The following is a 16796-nucleotide window of genomic DNA, read 5'->3' as shown; positions in this document are numbered from 1 at the left end:
GTTGATTTTTGACAAGGGTGCTAAGTCCATTGAAAGAAGAGTCTTCAATAAATGGTGCTGGTAAAATTGGATTTCCAGATGTAGAAAAATGAAACAGAATCCATACCTTACACCATGCACAAAAACAAATTCGAAATAGATTAAGGACCTGAATGTGTGAACTAAAACAATAAAATTCTTAGAAGAAAAAGTAGGGTCAATGCTGTCAGGCCTAGCCTTTAACAATGGATTATCTAATATAATAACAAGCACAGACCACAAAAGACAAATAAATGGGACCTCATAAAAATTAAAAACTTTCGTTCTTCAAAAGACTTCACCAAAAAAGTGAAAAGACAAGCTACCGACTGGAAGAATATCTTCAGAAACTGTATATCCAACAAGAACCTAATAGCCAAAATACATATAAAACTTTGACAGCTTAACAACAAAAAGACAAATAACCCAATCATAAAATGGGCAAAGGACTTGAATTGACATCTTCATCAAAGAGGACATTCAAATGGCCACCAAACATATGAAAAGATACTCAGCATCATCAGCCATTGGAGAGCTGCAAATCAAAACCACCATGAGATACCATTTCACTCCTACTAGGATGGCTAAAATAGATTTTAAAAAGAAACAGAAAACATTATGTTGGCAAGGATGTGGGGAAGTTGAAAGCTTTACCCATTGCTACTAGGAATGCTAAATGGTATAGCCGCTGTGGAAAATAGTGTAGTGGTTCCTCAGAAAAACTAAAAATAGAACTACCATATGACCCAGCAATTCCACTCCTAAGTCTACATCCAAAAGACTTGAAAGCACAGACTCTATTAAATAGAGACTTGTTCACCAGTGTTCATTGCAGCATTATTCACAATGCCCAAAAGGTGGAAAGAAACTAAATGCCCATCAGCAGATGAGTGGATAAACAAAATGTGGTACATATATACAATGGAATACTACTCAGCCAGTAGGAGAAATGAAGTCTTGATATATGCCACAATGTGGATGGAACTGGAAGACATTATGATGAGGGAAATAAATCAGTCATAAGAGGACAAATATTGTATAACCTCACTTATTAAAAAAAGACAAATGTATAGAGAATATCGAATATACCATGGACTGCCAGAAGAAGAAACAAGTCTGTCTTGGAAAAAGTACAGCCAAGAGTGCTGCTTGGAAGGCGAGGATGGTGAGACTTTGTCTCACGTACTTAGACATGTTATTAGGCGGGACCAGTCCCTGGGAAAGGACATCATGCTTGGTAATATAGGTGGTCAGCAAAAAAGAGGAAGACCTTCGACAAGATAGATTGACACAGTGGCTGCATCAGTGGGCTCAAACATAGCAACGATTACAAGGATGGTACAGGACCAGGCAGTGTTTCATTCTGTTGTACATAGGGTTGCTATGAGTCCGAACCGACTCAATGTCACCTGTTAACAACAATACAGAACAGCATTTATTAGTGGCTACCAGGGGCAGGAGGGAGGAATAAGGGGGCTTAACGGTGATGGAGATATCACGTTGATTAAGGGCAGGGTTCCACAGTCGATTGTTATAATTGCTGTCGATAAGTTGTACACCTGTAAAAAGTTCCATTGGCAAAAGTTGCGGATAGGTATATTTACAACAATGACAGAAACAAAGAGTAGCTTCTGAGGCTGATTATGTACAACCAAAAACCTCATGGGATTTGGTTTCTTGTTTGGAAGTTTAGGGTCATGGTTTCATGGGACATCCCAGTTAATTGGCCTAATAACATGTTTAGTGCCTCTGTTCTGCCTCCCAGTTTGATGCATAGTGCCTTGGGTCTTAAAAGCTTGCAAGCAGCCATCCGAGACAGTTGGTCTCTACTCACCTGGACCAACAGAGGAAGAAGGACAGTCAGGAATAGGAGGATATGAAATGTGTGGCTGATTGCCTCCATGAACGACTTCCTCCTTTGCCATAAGTCCAGAAGAACTGGATGGTGCCCGGCTACTATTACTGAACATTGTAATCAAAGATTCTATAGAACAGTACTAATCAAAAGGTGGAGAGTGTAGAATAAAATTTCAAATTCTCATGGACTCCAGGCTCCTGGTGCCATGAAGGTTGTATGAACTCCTGAAACTATTGCCCTGATGTAATCTTTAAACCTTAAACCAAAAATATCCCCTGAAGTCTTCTTAAAACCAAACAATAGTTTAGCTTAACTAGTAAAAAAAAATCTCTGCCTCGAGCATTGAGATGGTTAAGGTTGTGTGTCAGCTTGGCTGGGCCATGATTCTCAGTATAAAGCACATAGAACAATTCCTGGCTCAGAATACGTAGTTGAATCATTCTTCCCTCACATTACTTCGGTGATTATAAAACTCAAGTTTTAAATGATGGCTTATTTTCTGAGAAATAGTGCTTACAGTGATAGAATCTGATTGTGCCATATAAAATGACAAGGAAATACTGTGACTGCTGTGTGGGTTTTCTTTTTTTCCCTTTTTGTTTTAAAGGAAGGGTCAAGAGTTTAGCTTAATTAAGTAATTGCTTTCCAAACATTGTTATCTGTAAACTAATGCTGGCTAGATTCTAAGAGCATAATTATTTCAGGTTGGTTTTTCCCAATGTGATGGCACTCTTGGGTTTTCTGACTTTGCTTTTTTAATGTGTGTGTGTTTTTTAAATCTCACATTAAAAAAACTGATTTGCTGTATTTTCAGCTTCCTAAAGTGAACCACGATGTTTAAGGTTTGAGTTCTTTGGAGCTCTTTATCTTACGTTCTTTTGCTTAGGTAGCTATGTTAAAGAGAACTGACTGCATTTTCTTTTTGTCTGTTTTTTGTAATCCCTGTGGTCTCAAATGATGTATGTCATAGGTCTTCAATTTAGTCCTTTTGATTTCACACACCAACCTGTGACTTGATTGCCACGGTTAATATTTGTGAATCGTGTTTGCTTATATATTGTTTCTTGAGTCCTAACTAATCTTTTGAATCTTTGGGATTTTTTTTCCCCCTGTTGAAAATATTTTTCTTTATAACTTTAATAATTCAGGATTCCTCTTCACATACAACTCCTGAATTATTAACACTTGATGGAAATTGGAAATAGATCATCTGAAACAGTTGGGGGCCTCTGATATAGCATATCTGATACCTAGGTGTTTGGAAACTCATTTTTGTAATAATCATGTTTGCATGTTGGTCAACTACCTAATTGTTTTGTTTCAGTTATTTTTCAAAAGTCATGTGTGTCACAAGGGAAAAATGCTTACTTTTCACATCTTAACAAGAAGATCTATACTGTGACAGTCTTACATCAACAACAACAAAAAATCCTTTTATATTGGCACTCCAAATCAGACTGTAATAAAACTTCGTTGTTCTTCTCTGCTGTGTATTACTCATTACTAGCCTTTAGCTTAGGGAATGCACTTAGGCTGTATGCAAAACCTAACTACGCGGAATATTAGGCATAAGATCTTTTGGTTTTGCAGCTGTATTATTAGAGGCCTTATCTTGTTCTGTAACTGCTGTTTTCAGTCTATATTTAAGGAGCCCAATAAGGTAGATTCTAGTTGTGTAATGTGGGGGGTGGGTACATCTTTGTTGTATAGAACCTATTCAGTTTCTGTTATTTGAAAATAAAACAAAATTAATTTTATTTTAAATAAAAGCTTCTGAAATGCATACCTACTCATCTTGGGGTAGGAGGTGGACAGGGAAGACATTTCTTTCTCTTTAAACTTTGGATGAGCCTTCTGGGGATGCTGGTTGACCCCTTGACAGGTTATCTCGAGGTACTTTCTGCTTAGATTCCAACCTTAGGACACAGGAATCTGTTGGTCTGTCCCTGCTCCTTGGCACTCCATGGGCAGAGGGTAACAGGAGTAGTTGGTGTTGACATTGTACTGTTAAATGCCTTTCAAGGAGCTTCTGAGTATTTTTGCTGTACTCCTTGAATTTGTTAAGGTGATTATTAAAGAAAAAAAAAAAAGAAAGCCCATGTTGATGGCTACCTGATAGCATCCTGGGAGACTCATTTGATTTTAAATTGAGGACTCCTTTGCAGAGAATGCTATTAGGGTTATTGTCAGGGAGCCATCTGAGAGTGTCTCTACTTCGATGTGTAGTAGATGTTTGCTGTGGTGTTTCTCAACTGTGTGGCTCCCAGGAATTTTGAGTGTTTCTGGTTTTGCTCATTTGCACGTAGCCTCAAGTTCACCCACAGGCAATGTTGGTTGTCAGTGAGATGCCACTGTTTAGACTGTGAGTGCATCTATAATATCTTTCTCTTATTTGCTAGGCAGAAGATGGTGTTAGTGATTACGAGCTGCTGTCTGGCACCCTTGCAGAGCAGGAGTAAGTGAGTGCTGTTCAGCTTTCCAACCCTGTGAGTCCGATGCCTTTCCTCCATGTTTTGGCACCGCTGCCAAACACATGCATTGAAATCCTCATGATCATCAGTTTGTCAGATGATTATATTGTTGCAAAGAGTCTGTCCAGGTCCTTTGTACCTTTTTTTTTCTGTCACCTTAGTGTATGTCCATTGTGATGGGGACATAGGCATTGATGATGTTGAAACAAGGCACAATATATATCAAGGCAAGACTAGGTATTTTGGGTTCAGTGAATGATTCAAACTCCACAAAGGGAAAACTTTTCCATAGCGACAGTGTTGTCAGCCTAGTGCTGCAGAGCTGTTGTTCAGCAAATGGAGTGTGGCTCAGTTCTGTAGGGCCACATGTGTTTCTCAACAGTTAACTCATTTTTCTTTTGGATTGCTTCATAGCGTGGTGTGCTGTTGCTGTCTGCCACACTTATGATACAGGGTAAGAGGAAGTTTTCCATTTGCTTGTACAGTGCATTGCAAAAGTGTAAGTCCTTGAAATGCAGCAAACCAATGAGGTTGAGTTGGTGAAAGGCAGACAATCTCTAGAGCACCTTTTGTACCGTCCTCTTCTCCACTGGGAGTGAGTGCTGTAGCCCTAAGCAGCATACTATACATGGCCAAGGGGTAAGCAAACAGAACACTGTGGAAAGAAGGCCCCAGCTGTTTGCATAACCCGTTGCTGTTGAGCCGATTCTGACTCAAAGCAACCCTATAGGACAGAGTAGAACCGCCCCATAGGGTTTCCAAGGAGCAGCTGGTGGATTCGAACTGCCAACCTTTTGGTTAGCAGCCAAGCTCTTAACCACTGCGCCTGATTCCATAAAACTGTGGAACTGGGATTCCCACCCTCACCCCCTACCCCACCATCATCAGACTTAAGTTGTGTGGCCTGTAACAGAGAAGGGTGACACACAGCCATCTAGCCTGGTCTATTTGTGAACAGTTGTTATGTTCTATGGCTGGGACCAAAAAACAGACCTGTTGCACATCTTCCTTAGCAAGTTTCCATATCTTCATCTACCTTGTTTGCTGTTGTTGAGGGAGGCCCTTAAATTTGCTGTATTGTTTAAGCCCTACACTTTTAGATTCAATGCCATGATTAGAAATTCTTTTTGTTCTAAAGAGCACTTCTCTGTTAGAGCCCTGGAGGTGACAAGTTAATTTTCAGGAGGTATGTGTGGCTGCATATGTGGCTGACAGTGGTCGTCACAGCATCGTCCCTTGACTTGGTAAACACTTTATGTTCCACCCAAAACTGGATAGTCAGGCGTTTTCTCCCTTTGTAGAAAGGTACTTCTGCAGATTCTCACTGTAGTTAAGATACCACATGAAGGCTAGCTTTGAATATGTAAGATTACCACTTACAGTCCCAGGAACCCTAGCCCTTTCCACAGAAACTGCCCACTTATGGTTCCAGAATGAAAACCTGTCAGAAGGATAGGAATGAGAAATTAGGATCCTTGATTGCAAATATAGTGGGAATGAACTTAACTCTTCTCATATTCAGGTTCATGTACTCTCTCTTTTCTGATTTCCTTGTAAAATGTTGTCTTTCACTTGGCTACTAGTCAGGACTCTTCTGCTAGGAGATTCACATCTAACAAATCCAAGGTAAGGGGACTGCACAGATAGACATACTACTTTCCCACAGAGTAGGTGGATGAATGCATCCTCTTATTTGGAGAGAGAATCCAGAGCTCCAGCATTTTGTTTTGAGCCAGATTTAATTTCAACATGTTTAGGTATAAGAAAAATATTTACTAATGAAATAAAATTGTTGAAAAGTGACTCTTATTAAGGAAACTTGACTCCTAAGCATGGAAATGGAAATCTTTAAATTCCATTTAGTTAAGTTATGGGCTTTGGGGTCAACAATTATGATTTTGATAATTATAAACGTCCAACAAGCGATTGAATTACAGATTTTTAATACTTGTGGATACTGCTACTACGTAACTGATTGATTTTGCATTAGCGTGATTATTCAATTGACATAAATCTTGTGCACAGTGAATTCATATAGTATCTAAAATGATGGGGCCTTCCATTATGTTTGGCTACCTCCCCTCCCCAGGTCTTAGTCTTAATTCAGGATTTTTATGGTATATGATAAATGAGCTGTTTACTAATTTGTTGTTGAAGTTAAATACAAAGTTTGGATTACTGGAATTTATTATTTGGGGGCATCGGCTCATCCTTGTTTTTGTTTATTAAACAGGAAAAGGACCAGCGCAGCCTAGACATAAACACTGCCAAGTGCATGTTGGGACTGTTATTAGGAAAAATCTGGCCCCTTTTTCCAGTTTTTCACCAATTCTTAGAGGTACCAAATTGTTATTTTATGAAATGTATGTTTGCTTGCTTAGAACTACCAAATACATTTGTTTAACCATATTACATAATTTTTGCTTGCTATACTTTTCTGCCTGTAGGAATTAGGTGACATAATGGTCACTCAGCCGCTGCCTGTTTCCTGAGTGTCTGTGTATGTGTTTAATGTTGTGTTGCATCATTCCATGTTACAGATGCATCAGAAACAGCCACAGCTGTGTCTTTTCCATTCTTTCCTGTCCTTTCTCCTTCCCATTTTAAGAGCTTTACTTTTGTTGAAATTTACTGTTCTTTATAACAATAGGTTTCTTTTGTGTCTTTAGATGAATTTCCATTTTTATTAAGTAAAAGTTAAAAACAAACAAAAATAGCTATCTGCCTTCTTATTGACATTATTACAGAATATTACAAGTTTATAATCTACTCTTACTGATTCTTATCTCCAAGTTACTTGGAGACCTTAGATCAATTTAAATATTAGGCAAAATAGCAATATATCCTTCAGCTTAACTTTTCTTCAGATCTGTATTAGAAACAGTCCAGTACTTTATTCCATCATTATTGGTTGGTTGTTTGCTTTAAGCATTGACGATCAAAAATTTTGAGCCATTGGTTATTAGCAGCTGGTTTTGATGAAATGTAATACTGGAAGTATCTCAGACATATATTTGATTTACTTGGGTTATCATATGTGGCATCCTCGTTGCCCGCCCCCCATCCCAAACCCTTTTTTAAAAAATGTCCTTTGCTTGCAAGGATGAATGAGGTTGGTGGGTCTTTGGGAGATCCTGCGCCCTACCTTGACTCCAGCTTCACTCTTGAAATAATCTTTCTTACCATTTATTTTAGGTAATGGTCTAGAAAAACTCTCAACTAATCTGATTCTTTGAGGACTGTTATCAGAACTTGCTTTTAACATAACTAACTGGGACTTCTCAGGAAAGGTATAAAAACCAGTCTTAATATAAGAAGTATTTATTTACATGACAGTCCATATCTAAAAATGAAAATGAACTGTTCTAATATCTCTGACAACCCCAAGAGATAAGTGAGGTCTGTTTGAGAATAGATTCTTATTCTCAGAGTTTAGCAGGATTTGAGTGTAAAAGGTTCTTTAGGGGAAAGGCCTTGCCTTGGGCAAATTTGACTTTGCACAATTCCAGGAACATCATCAACTGTTTCAATCACTGGTTTTTGCTTTTGGTTGCTCAGCAAAAATTAAACTTGTAATCTGTGCTTTGTTCTCTCTCTTTCTCTTTCTGGTTACTTATGTTAGTTTGCATTTTTCTTTTAAAAGAGGACAGTAATCCTTTGGCTTCTTGATTTCAGCTTTTCTTGGCGTTTGCATCCTGAAAACCATTGGCTCAACTCTTTGCTTTTCATGTACTTGTATTGTTATAGTATGTTCCTGATTTTAGTGATGAGAGTTTAAAAATTGTTGGTTCTGAATTGTATTTTTAAATCTTTATGCGGGGATATTGTGTTTTAAAATATACATACTGCATATTTCTTCTCTGAGAGGAATAGAAAAACTACCTTGTGGCAATTCTAGTTTTTTTTTATGATCAGATTCAAGTTTTGAATTATTAGAACACTAATTTTCTTCAATGGCAAGAGCACCGGGTTCTGAGACCACTTGCAACACTTAGTAAGTTCCTGTCGAATGACCCACTGCTGCCTTTACCTGAAGCTGACAACTCGACAGTGAGCAGTGCTAATCACATCAGGGATTATTAATGGGAGCTACCCTTTATTGAGCACTTACTTCGTGCCAAGCACCACCGAATGAAGTGTTTTACATAAATTACATAAATGATCTCTTTTAATCTTTGCAGCCTCTGTGAAGTAGGTGTTATCCCTATTTTATATATAAGGGCTTTTGCAGCCTAAAAATTTCACGTGTAGGGTATAAAATTGTGTTTATTTGATATGCTTGCCATTTTAGTTTGAGTCCCCATAAAATTATTGTAATGACACATTATCATCTTAAATTCTGCTCTTGCTCTCCCTCACCATCCTCCTCACTTGGTGCTTGGCACACCTCCAATGGGAAGAATTACCCTTACATGAACTTAAGTTGATTCATACAGTGCTTGAAACCCTCCCATTTGTTGATTTTAAGTGTCAGTAATTCATACTACTTTTTCCTCCATCAGCAATCAAAATATAAAGTTATTAACAAAGACCAGTGGTGCAATGTACTAGAGTTCAGCAGAACAATTAATCTTGACCTCAGCAACTACGATGAAGATGGAGCATGTAAGTACTGGTGCTGGGTGTCACTCACTCCTCCCCCACCTGTGTGCGTTCTAGCACATCCTACTCGCCAGGAAAAGCCTCACAGCCACGGTGTTTTCTCTCTCTCTCTTCAGGGCCAGTTTTGTTGGACGAGTTCGTGGAATGGTATAAAGACAAACAGATGTCATAGGACTTTATGCATAGCAGCAAGAGAGTCACTGTTACCACAGTTACGTCAACCATTTAGCCATAAATTGCTGTTTGTATCAAAGTGCATGCTGCTTTTCTTGCACTGTCTCCCGTTTGCAGGGACGTTTTGGTGTTTGCTATTGAATGGGCCAGCTCTGCTTGCTGTGTGGCATTGTTCTCTTAGAAGGCTGCTTTGCAGTTTGTATTTACACTACAGATTGGTGAATTTGCCAACGTCCTCACTGTGATTATGTGTATATTGCTGTTTAAATTTTGTATATGTGTATAAAAAGAAAAAGCTTCACCTAGAGATTATTTCTGCAAAAATGAATTGTAAAAATAATTTTGTGGCATATTTCTAGTCCCTTTTTTCAAATGAACCTGTTATATTTTATTTGGTCTCAAATGTAGCATTTCAGAAAGCAAGACAAAACAACTGTTACCATGAGCAAACATTGCCAGAATTAACCTTATTGTTTAAGAGGCCAATTTTTGGAAGGAGGAAGGAGTTACAACTTCTCAGCAGCATATGCCAAATGTCATTTGGTTTTCTTAACAGAAGTAGCATTTTAAAATGATGAAAGTTATAATTATTTGAACATAGAGACATGTACCATGCTACAGATCATTTCCACTGTGCAAGGTATAGTTTTTTGTTTTGTAATGTTAAAACTCTAGTAGTTTGGATACAGGTACAGATGAACAAATTAAAGTTACACCTTTTTTTTTTTTTAAATGGGGTTTAAATTCTAAGCTTTCTTTAGAGGTTTTTGTTTTGTTTTTTTTCTTTCGCATTCTTCTAGTCAGTATTTGGTCTGTTGTCGCTTTCTATGGCATTCTAAGTAAAATTTATTTTGCCTCCTCCGTGAAAACCTAATGGTTTGCTAGCAATTTATAACCGCAGAGCACTTTTAGTTGTGGATTGAATTTTTAGTTAAACTTTCCTGATGCCTAATTTTCTAGTTTTTTTTGGAAAAAGAATTATACCATAAGTGAGAGGTTTTTGTTTTTCTTTTTTTCCCTTTGTTTGTTTCTCTTGGGCTAGACTTCTCCTGGCAGAATGTCCATTGCAGGCAGTGGACATGAAACCACCAGCATTGAGTTAAATCTAATACGTGATAGGACCTTTCTGGGAGGGGCCGCTTGTCATTACCTGAGTAATTTGTGCAGAAAGGTTATAGCCATTATTTATATGAATGAAGAAATAAGAGTAAGCAGGTCGATATATTTAGGCTTATATTTTATGTGTTTTTTTTTTTTTTTGCATTACTCTTCTTTAGGAGACCTATAGATAACATGTTTTTCCCCCAACTCTCTGGTGCTATTGAATGACTAATTCAGTCCCTGAAGTTTTGAGAAAACACAAAAATCTAATGATTTAATCAAATAAAAAGCTAATGATACATTTCAACAGGTGAATGCTGTAGTTGTAAATGCTATAATTGTGAGCAAGATCCATGATAGGACATATAATGATTGGAAGAGGTTTGGATTATTTGGAAATCTGCCCAAGAGGTCCTTTAGATTAAATGTGAACCTTTAAATGGCATTCAGTAAGTAAAGCACATAGACAATGTACTCTTGACCATTATTTCACAGTTTCTTTGTGAACAGTATTCAGGTTTTCAGCGTATTTCTTTCCTAACTGAACCACCAAAGACAGAAATTTTGTATGTAGATAGAGTGTGTGTGCATAAGCAAAATCATGATATGGCAGAATGCAACTACTTCCTTTCTCAAACCAAATAGAAAGGTTTGGTTTGCTGTGAAATAAACCAGAAGTTTCAAATGCTCTGTAGTGACTAAGCATACTTAATCATTCCTTGTTTATAGACCCACCTTACAGATTAATACCAGTTTGTACAAATTACTATCTGAAAAGAATAGAAAATGCTTATGGCAAGCAGCAGCTATTGAGACCACTATGTTGAAAGGGGCTCCATGGATGCGTATGGATTGGAGTGGTGATTGGCCAGAGGCAAATTTGGACATGTGGAGAACTTAATTCATTTTTCAAACGTATCCCATAAAGTTAACAAATCACACTTTTAAAAGCAACAGTTCTTAAATTTGATCAGCTGCAGTTTTGCTTAAGGCAAATATAAATCAGAGATGAAATTATTTAACAAGTGAATTTTTTTAAACACTAAGCATAGTTAATCCTAAAATAAAGATTGTTGCAAGGGCAGATGTTACATTTCATACACAATCAGCATTTTGATGATAGAGTAAAAAACTCAAGTAAAAACTATTTCATGATGCATCAGATGAAAGTAAACATTCCAAAGGGATAATTTTGCATCCTTAGAAAACTATAAATAATCTTTAAACTCCCTTAAAAAATAAACCTCTGTGACTACTGGATTGCAGAGTGTTTGCCTTTGGTTTCCTCGATTTTGTGTAGTTACTTTTAAAGGGAGAAAAAAGGGATCTGACAGAATTGCAAGATAATTTTTCTTAAAAATGTCTCTGAGTTACACAAAATCGGTGAGCAATCATTGAGCATTTATTTACTGACTAATGTTAAATAAATTAGGATGCCTTTGTCTGGGTTTTCTTTAGTACCTAGCTAAGTCACCTCCCTTTTTCTCCCTTTCCCTTGTGTTTTGAACTCCACATTGCAGTACTCTCTCTTAACAGAATACAACTCTTAGATGTTTACTGCTGCAGTAGGTCAGAAATCTCATTATTTGATTTGCCACAAGCACCCTCTGTAACGTTATGTGCACCTTTTTTGAAGCATGAGCTATGAATTAAGGTTTTATAAATCTAACTAGACTGACGTCTAGATTCTGGTTCAATAACAGATTTCTGTTGCCTCTCAGTCTCCATTTTAACAGTACTTTTGAAGTTTATACCAAAAGCTTTAAAAATTAGTTTGTTCCCTTGGTTTTAATTCTTAAAACTGCTGAAATACCTCTGTAAGCCTTATCCTTTATCCTTTCATATGTTGTATAATAAATGTATAGACTTCATTGACCAACTGAAATGTTGGGTGTCTGTAAATGAGACCAAAACATGGGTTGCTTTTTTTCATAAAATAATTTCTATTGGGGGTTACTGTTAAATGAACAGCAACTAACCTGTAACTGTGAATGCTTCGTGTCGTCAGTATTTGCATTACATTCATAAAAGTATGCAAGTCCTGTGACTTCCAGCTTAACTAAAATACTGTTATGCCACCTAACTAGAGTACAGCAAACTGGTTTTAGGTTTCAATTAATGGAATTGGTGTAAAATGATATCCCACAAATAAAAAGTATGTGTGTTTGGTTTCAGAACTGATTTGTGAATTCTTCTCTTTTCTTCAAAAACCGTCCAGGGTAGTCCTTGTGATATCTTATATTTTTTATCCTTTTTTATTTTTCCCCACCTTGTTTATTTAAAAATTTCAAAGCTACACAGAAAAAAATGCAAGAATAACACTCATATACCTATCGCCTAGATTTTCTAGTTGTTAACATTTTGCCATATTTACCTCCCCCACCACGTGTGTGTATGTGCATACTTCTTTGTATAGATTAACTTTTTCCTGAACCATTTTGAGAGTAAATTATAACAGCATAACATTTCACACCTGATGTTTCACAATGGGGACATTCTCCAATAACCATGATAAAATGATCACACTAAAATAATTTAACATTGATACAATACTGTTATCTAGCATACCAAAAAAACAAACCAGTTGCCATCAGGTCAGTTCTAACTTATGATGACCCAATGCTGCAGAGTAGAACTGTGCTCCATAGGCTTTTCAAGGCTGTGACCTTTCGGAAGCAGATCGCTTGGCCTTTCTTCCAAGGCACCTCTGGGTGGGTTCAAACTGCCAATGTTTTGGTTAGGAGTTGAGGCTTAGCTGATTGTGCCACCCAGGGTACCTACAATCCAAATTAAAATTCCTTAATTTGTACCAATAATTTCCTTTTAGCTATTTTATTTTGAATCTAGATACAAGCATTGCATTTAGTTGTGATGCCTCTTTAGTCTCTTTTCATCTAGAACAGTCCTCAATATAGTATTTTAATAAATGTTTTGATTAAAGACAATGCAAATACTACTCAGCCAAATGGTCATTTTAAAAATTCACTAGCATATGATGTGTATTTCTAAACACTGAGCTAATAATTGAATGTTTACTATATGCCAAAAGCCAAGCAGCAATTATCATTTTTACTACCCCCAAGGCTCACACTCAGTTATGCTGTAACAGTGTTTATCAGCCCAAGTTACCACTCTGTAAAATCATCTTAAACTAGACTGTAAGCTCTTTGAGGGCAGTATGTCTGGCACAGAGTGGATGCTCAATAAATGTATATGGAAGAAAGCAAGGAAGAGAGTTCCTGCTCTAAGGGAAGAGTTGTCAAGACATAAGAAACCTCATGTAAAGATTAGAGAATCCAGGAAGAACTGACAGATTTTAAGATTTGGGGAACACTAGAAAGCAAGAGAGAGGAAGTAGAAAACAAGATGCCTAGAAAGCAAACCCAGAATCCAGGTACACACTGTTTAAATTGGTCTTATGGATGGTTCTGTCGACTGTAATTTGAGCCAAAACCGAGGATCAAACCAAGAAAATGTCTAGTCTTCCTAACACCCAGAAAGAGAGGAAGTGGTGGGTGAAAATAAAGGAAAAAAAAAAAAAAAATTAAATTGATGGAAAGAAGTGGGTGGCGACAAACCTTAGGATAGGAAATTCTTAACCTGAGATGTGGCAAAAAATAGAAACTCATGAAGCACCATATCTAGTAATAGAAAGTAGGAACATGAGATGTGTTCTACTGGGCAGTACTAGTAGTCGACATGTAAATGAACAGTAATTGAAATAAAGATCTCCAGCAGTGTAGTTGGAAACAAGATAGACTAGGAATGAGAATAAATCACTAGTGCCTACACAAGAAGAAAATCCAGCAGAGGTATGTTGCAGACATACCCATGAAGGAAGAATAAAAGAAGATAGCCCTAAAGGAAGGGCATTTTTAAAAATAGCTGTTTGAAATAATGGGATGGAGAGAAAAGTGAACTGAAAAAATGAAGAACATTATCCACGGAAAAAATGGAAGATCGTTGGGTCAGTCCCACGGCCACGAAAATAAGGAAGAAAGTTAATAATTAGCTACCTGTGGATGACAACTTTTTTGATTTGTTTGAACCTACACTAAGGCAGGACATGTTTTCCATGGTTGCTGTAAAGTGTGTTAAAACCAAACCCGTTGCCGTTGAGTCGATTCCGACTCACAGCAACCCTATACGACACAGCAGAACTGCCCCATAGGGTTTCCAAGTAGCGGCTGATGGATTCCAACTGCTGACCTTTTGGTTAGCAGCTGAGCTCTTAACCACTGCGCCACAGGGCCCCATTAAGTGTGTTACGCTATACCAAAACTAATTTGACTAATTTGAGCACCATCCCCCAAATTTTTGTGTGAAGAATAACTTAGTTACAGTGGAGGGGGGAGCCTACCATGTGAGCAAATACATCAACCTTTCCAGCCCTGTAGAGTTATCTAAGCTTGTAGGGCAGAAGGTGATCCAAAATAGGGCATGTTCATACACTTTTACCACATTCAGCAGGGGGAAGAATGTATATATTTTTTCTCTTGAATTTGTTCTTAACATTTATCTCCAGTTGCTTTAACAAAAATAAAATCATCCAGTGTATGGATGTATTTTCTTAGAAATCATGGTGAGTAAGTAAGTAGGCTTGCAGAGAATAATTAGAAACTGAAAAACAAATGGTCTGTAGTGATTAAATGGAAATTTTGAAAACATCATTTAAAATGTAAATCTCTTTTTTGAAGAAATTTATTCAGTCCTTTGAAAGAAATTCCTTCGCAATCACTGTGTGAAGAATGTGGATTGTGAAGAATCCCGGGGGCCACAAGAGAGCAAGCTGAAGAGGGTTTGTTTTCTCCTCTGACACTTTCCAGCCAAGATAGCTCAGAACTGCCTAAATTTGAATATCTCAAATGACAAAACTAGTGTTCTCTAGAATCTTAGGATAAATGTGTGGTGATAAAGAGAGCTGCCGCTATACTCGTTACCAGTGAACTAAGTAAAAAGTTTCGGGCTGTATTTTCTTTGTCTCTACTTAGTTATTATTCGGTTTTGCTTCATTACCTGTGGTGGCTTAGACATATTCCATCTTGAGAGTAGGAATTGGGCACGGGCTGTAATCCTATCACAGATATCCCCAAAATCATAGAACAAAATAATAGATGCCTTTTAGAGACCTATTCTTTTTTGTGTCAAAATGCTCATATATCCTTTGAGTCCTTATTCCTTCTACATCCTGACGGATTTTCAGACTCCGTATAATCATTGCCTGTATCAGAAAACTGTGTGTGTTAGGCAGAATTCCTATGTGAGATTGGTAACACAGGTATTAACGTTATTAACGTGCAGAGAGGACAGGTAAATGGAAAGAAAATCAACAGACTGAAGAACTAGAAGGGACCTCTGGCTAAGGGAGGTCTTATACCCACTAGTCTTACGCCACTTATAAATGATAGACTGACTCTGTTGGAGCTGAGAGTTCCTTGTGGAAAGTCAGGCACTAAAGCCATAGGTCGGGACAGTGTAGGGCTTTCATTAGCGAGGTCTAGCATTGTAGACAAGGGTAGCAAGAGGGGAGGCAAAATGGTCAGGCTTTTAGGGTAGAAGAGTATGTGGTTGTCACCAAGAGACAGTGATGTAATTGACTAAAAGATGCCAACACAAAGGATAGAAACTTCAGTGATAAAAGATATGATAATGTACTGAGGCATCTCCATAATGCAGGAGATTACAAAGCATGGTGGAGGAACTGTAACCTGACCCTACTAATGGCAGTAAATTTCTATTAGTCAGAAAAGACTGCCTTCGACTAGCCCAGGCCAGATTTGGCCCACCCCGCATGCACAGAAGGGCTACCTGGGATGGTTAATTGACTGCAACAGAAGACTCAGCAACAGGTGGAATGAATCAAAAGGAAAATCACCACCCAGACCCCATTCCAAAGCAAGAGGTCCGACAAGAACCACATCACCTGTTTCCTGATAATTCCTGCAACATCTTCCCTATGTATTCCTTCTAGAATTTTCCCTCCGCAGTACGCCTGGTGGCCACCATCTTGCTGCTCAAATCACATATAAGCCCTGCTTCCCCATAACTCAGACTGTTGAATCTGAGAAATTTCTTCCTGATTCCTTGCTCTGCAGATTGCAGTAAATTTACTTTCTCAAAAACTGGTGTCCGGATCAGTGGCAAGTCTGAGCGTGCCAGACAAGGACAATTCAGCAACAATTTTGGCACCCAACATGGGGCTCAAGGGTCGCACAGACCCTCTGTCCAGAGCCCAGCACCCCCTTGACTGCATGCAGAACCTCCACCGACCCTCAGCACGCATCGAGCCTGTTGTTCAGGAGGATCGGGTGGGTCTCCTAACTGCAACCGAGGTGGCAACTGGCCCAAGGTGCTTTTACTTTGAGAATTAGAAACTAACTCAGGTATGGACATCCACTAGGTAAGTGCCATCAAAATTTCTCTTTTTAAGTCTAAGTGCTTGGAATTGAAGATGGGGAGGTATCTGGAGGATTGAAAGTAGGGCTATGACATCCCCATTAAGGGGGATTGAAGCCCTGCTAAAACAGCTTTGTTACTTGCTCCGCCACTCCCCCTAGCTGACGGCAGAGAAT

At 38.1% G+C, this 16796-nt stretch overlaps 1 protein-coding gene across 4 annotated transcripts in view; it reads left to right on the top strand.

Moving 5' to 3' along the window:
- DCUN1D4 (defective in cullin neddylation 1 domain containing 4) overlaps positions 1–12809 on the top strand; it is a 123083-nt gene extending 110274 nt beyond the window's left edge. For 2 of the 4 annotated variants that reach the window (XM_023737354.1, XM_023737352.1), the window contains exons 9-11: positions 6581–6685; positions 8850–8952; positions 9066–12809. In XM_023737354.1, coding sequence (XP_023593122.1) covers positions 6581–6685; positions 8850–8952; positions 9066–9121 — 264 coding nt within the window. In that variant the 3' untranslated portion in view covers positions 9122–12809. Of the gene's footprint in view, positions 1–4761; positions 4802–6580; positions 6686–8849; positions 8953–9065 lie in introns of all 4 variants that reach the window. The other 2 variants (XR_002825072.1, XM_023737353.1) reach the window with 2 other exon arrangements.
- Positions 12810–16796: the final 3987 nt, after the last annotated feature.

Source organism: Trichechus manatus, unplaced genomic scaffold (assembly GCF_000243295.1).
Source record: "Trichechus manatus latirostris isolate Lorelei unplaced genomic scaffold, TriManLat1.0 scaffold00101, whole genome shotgun sequence".
NCBI lineage: Eukaryota > Metazoa > Chordata > Mammalia > Sirenia > Trichechidae > Trichechus > Trichechus manatus.
This window is presented reverse-complemented; position numbering and strand designations above follow the sequence as displayed.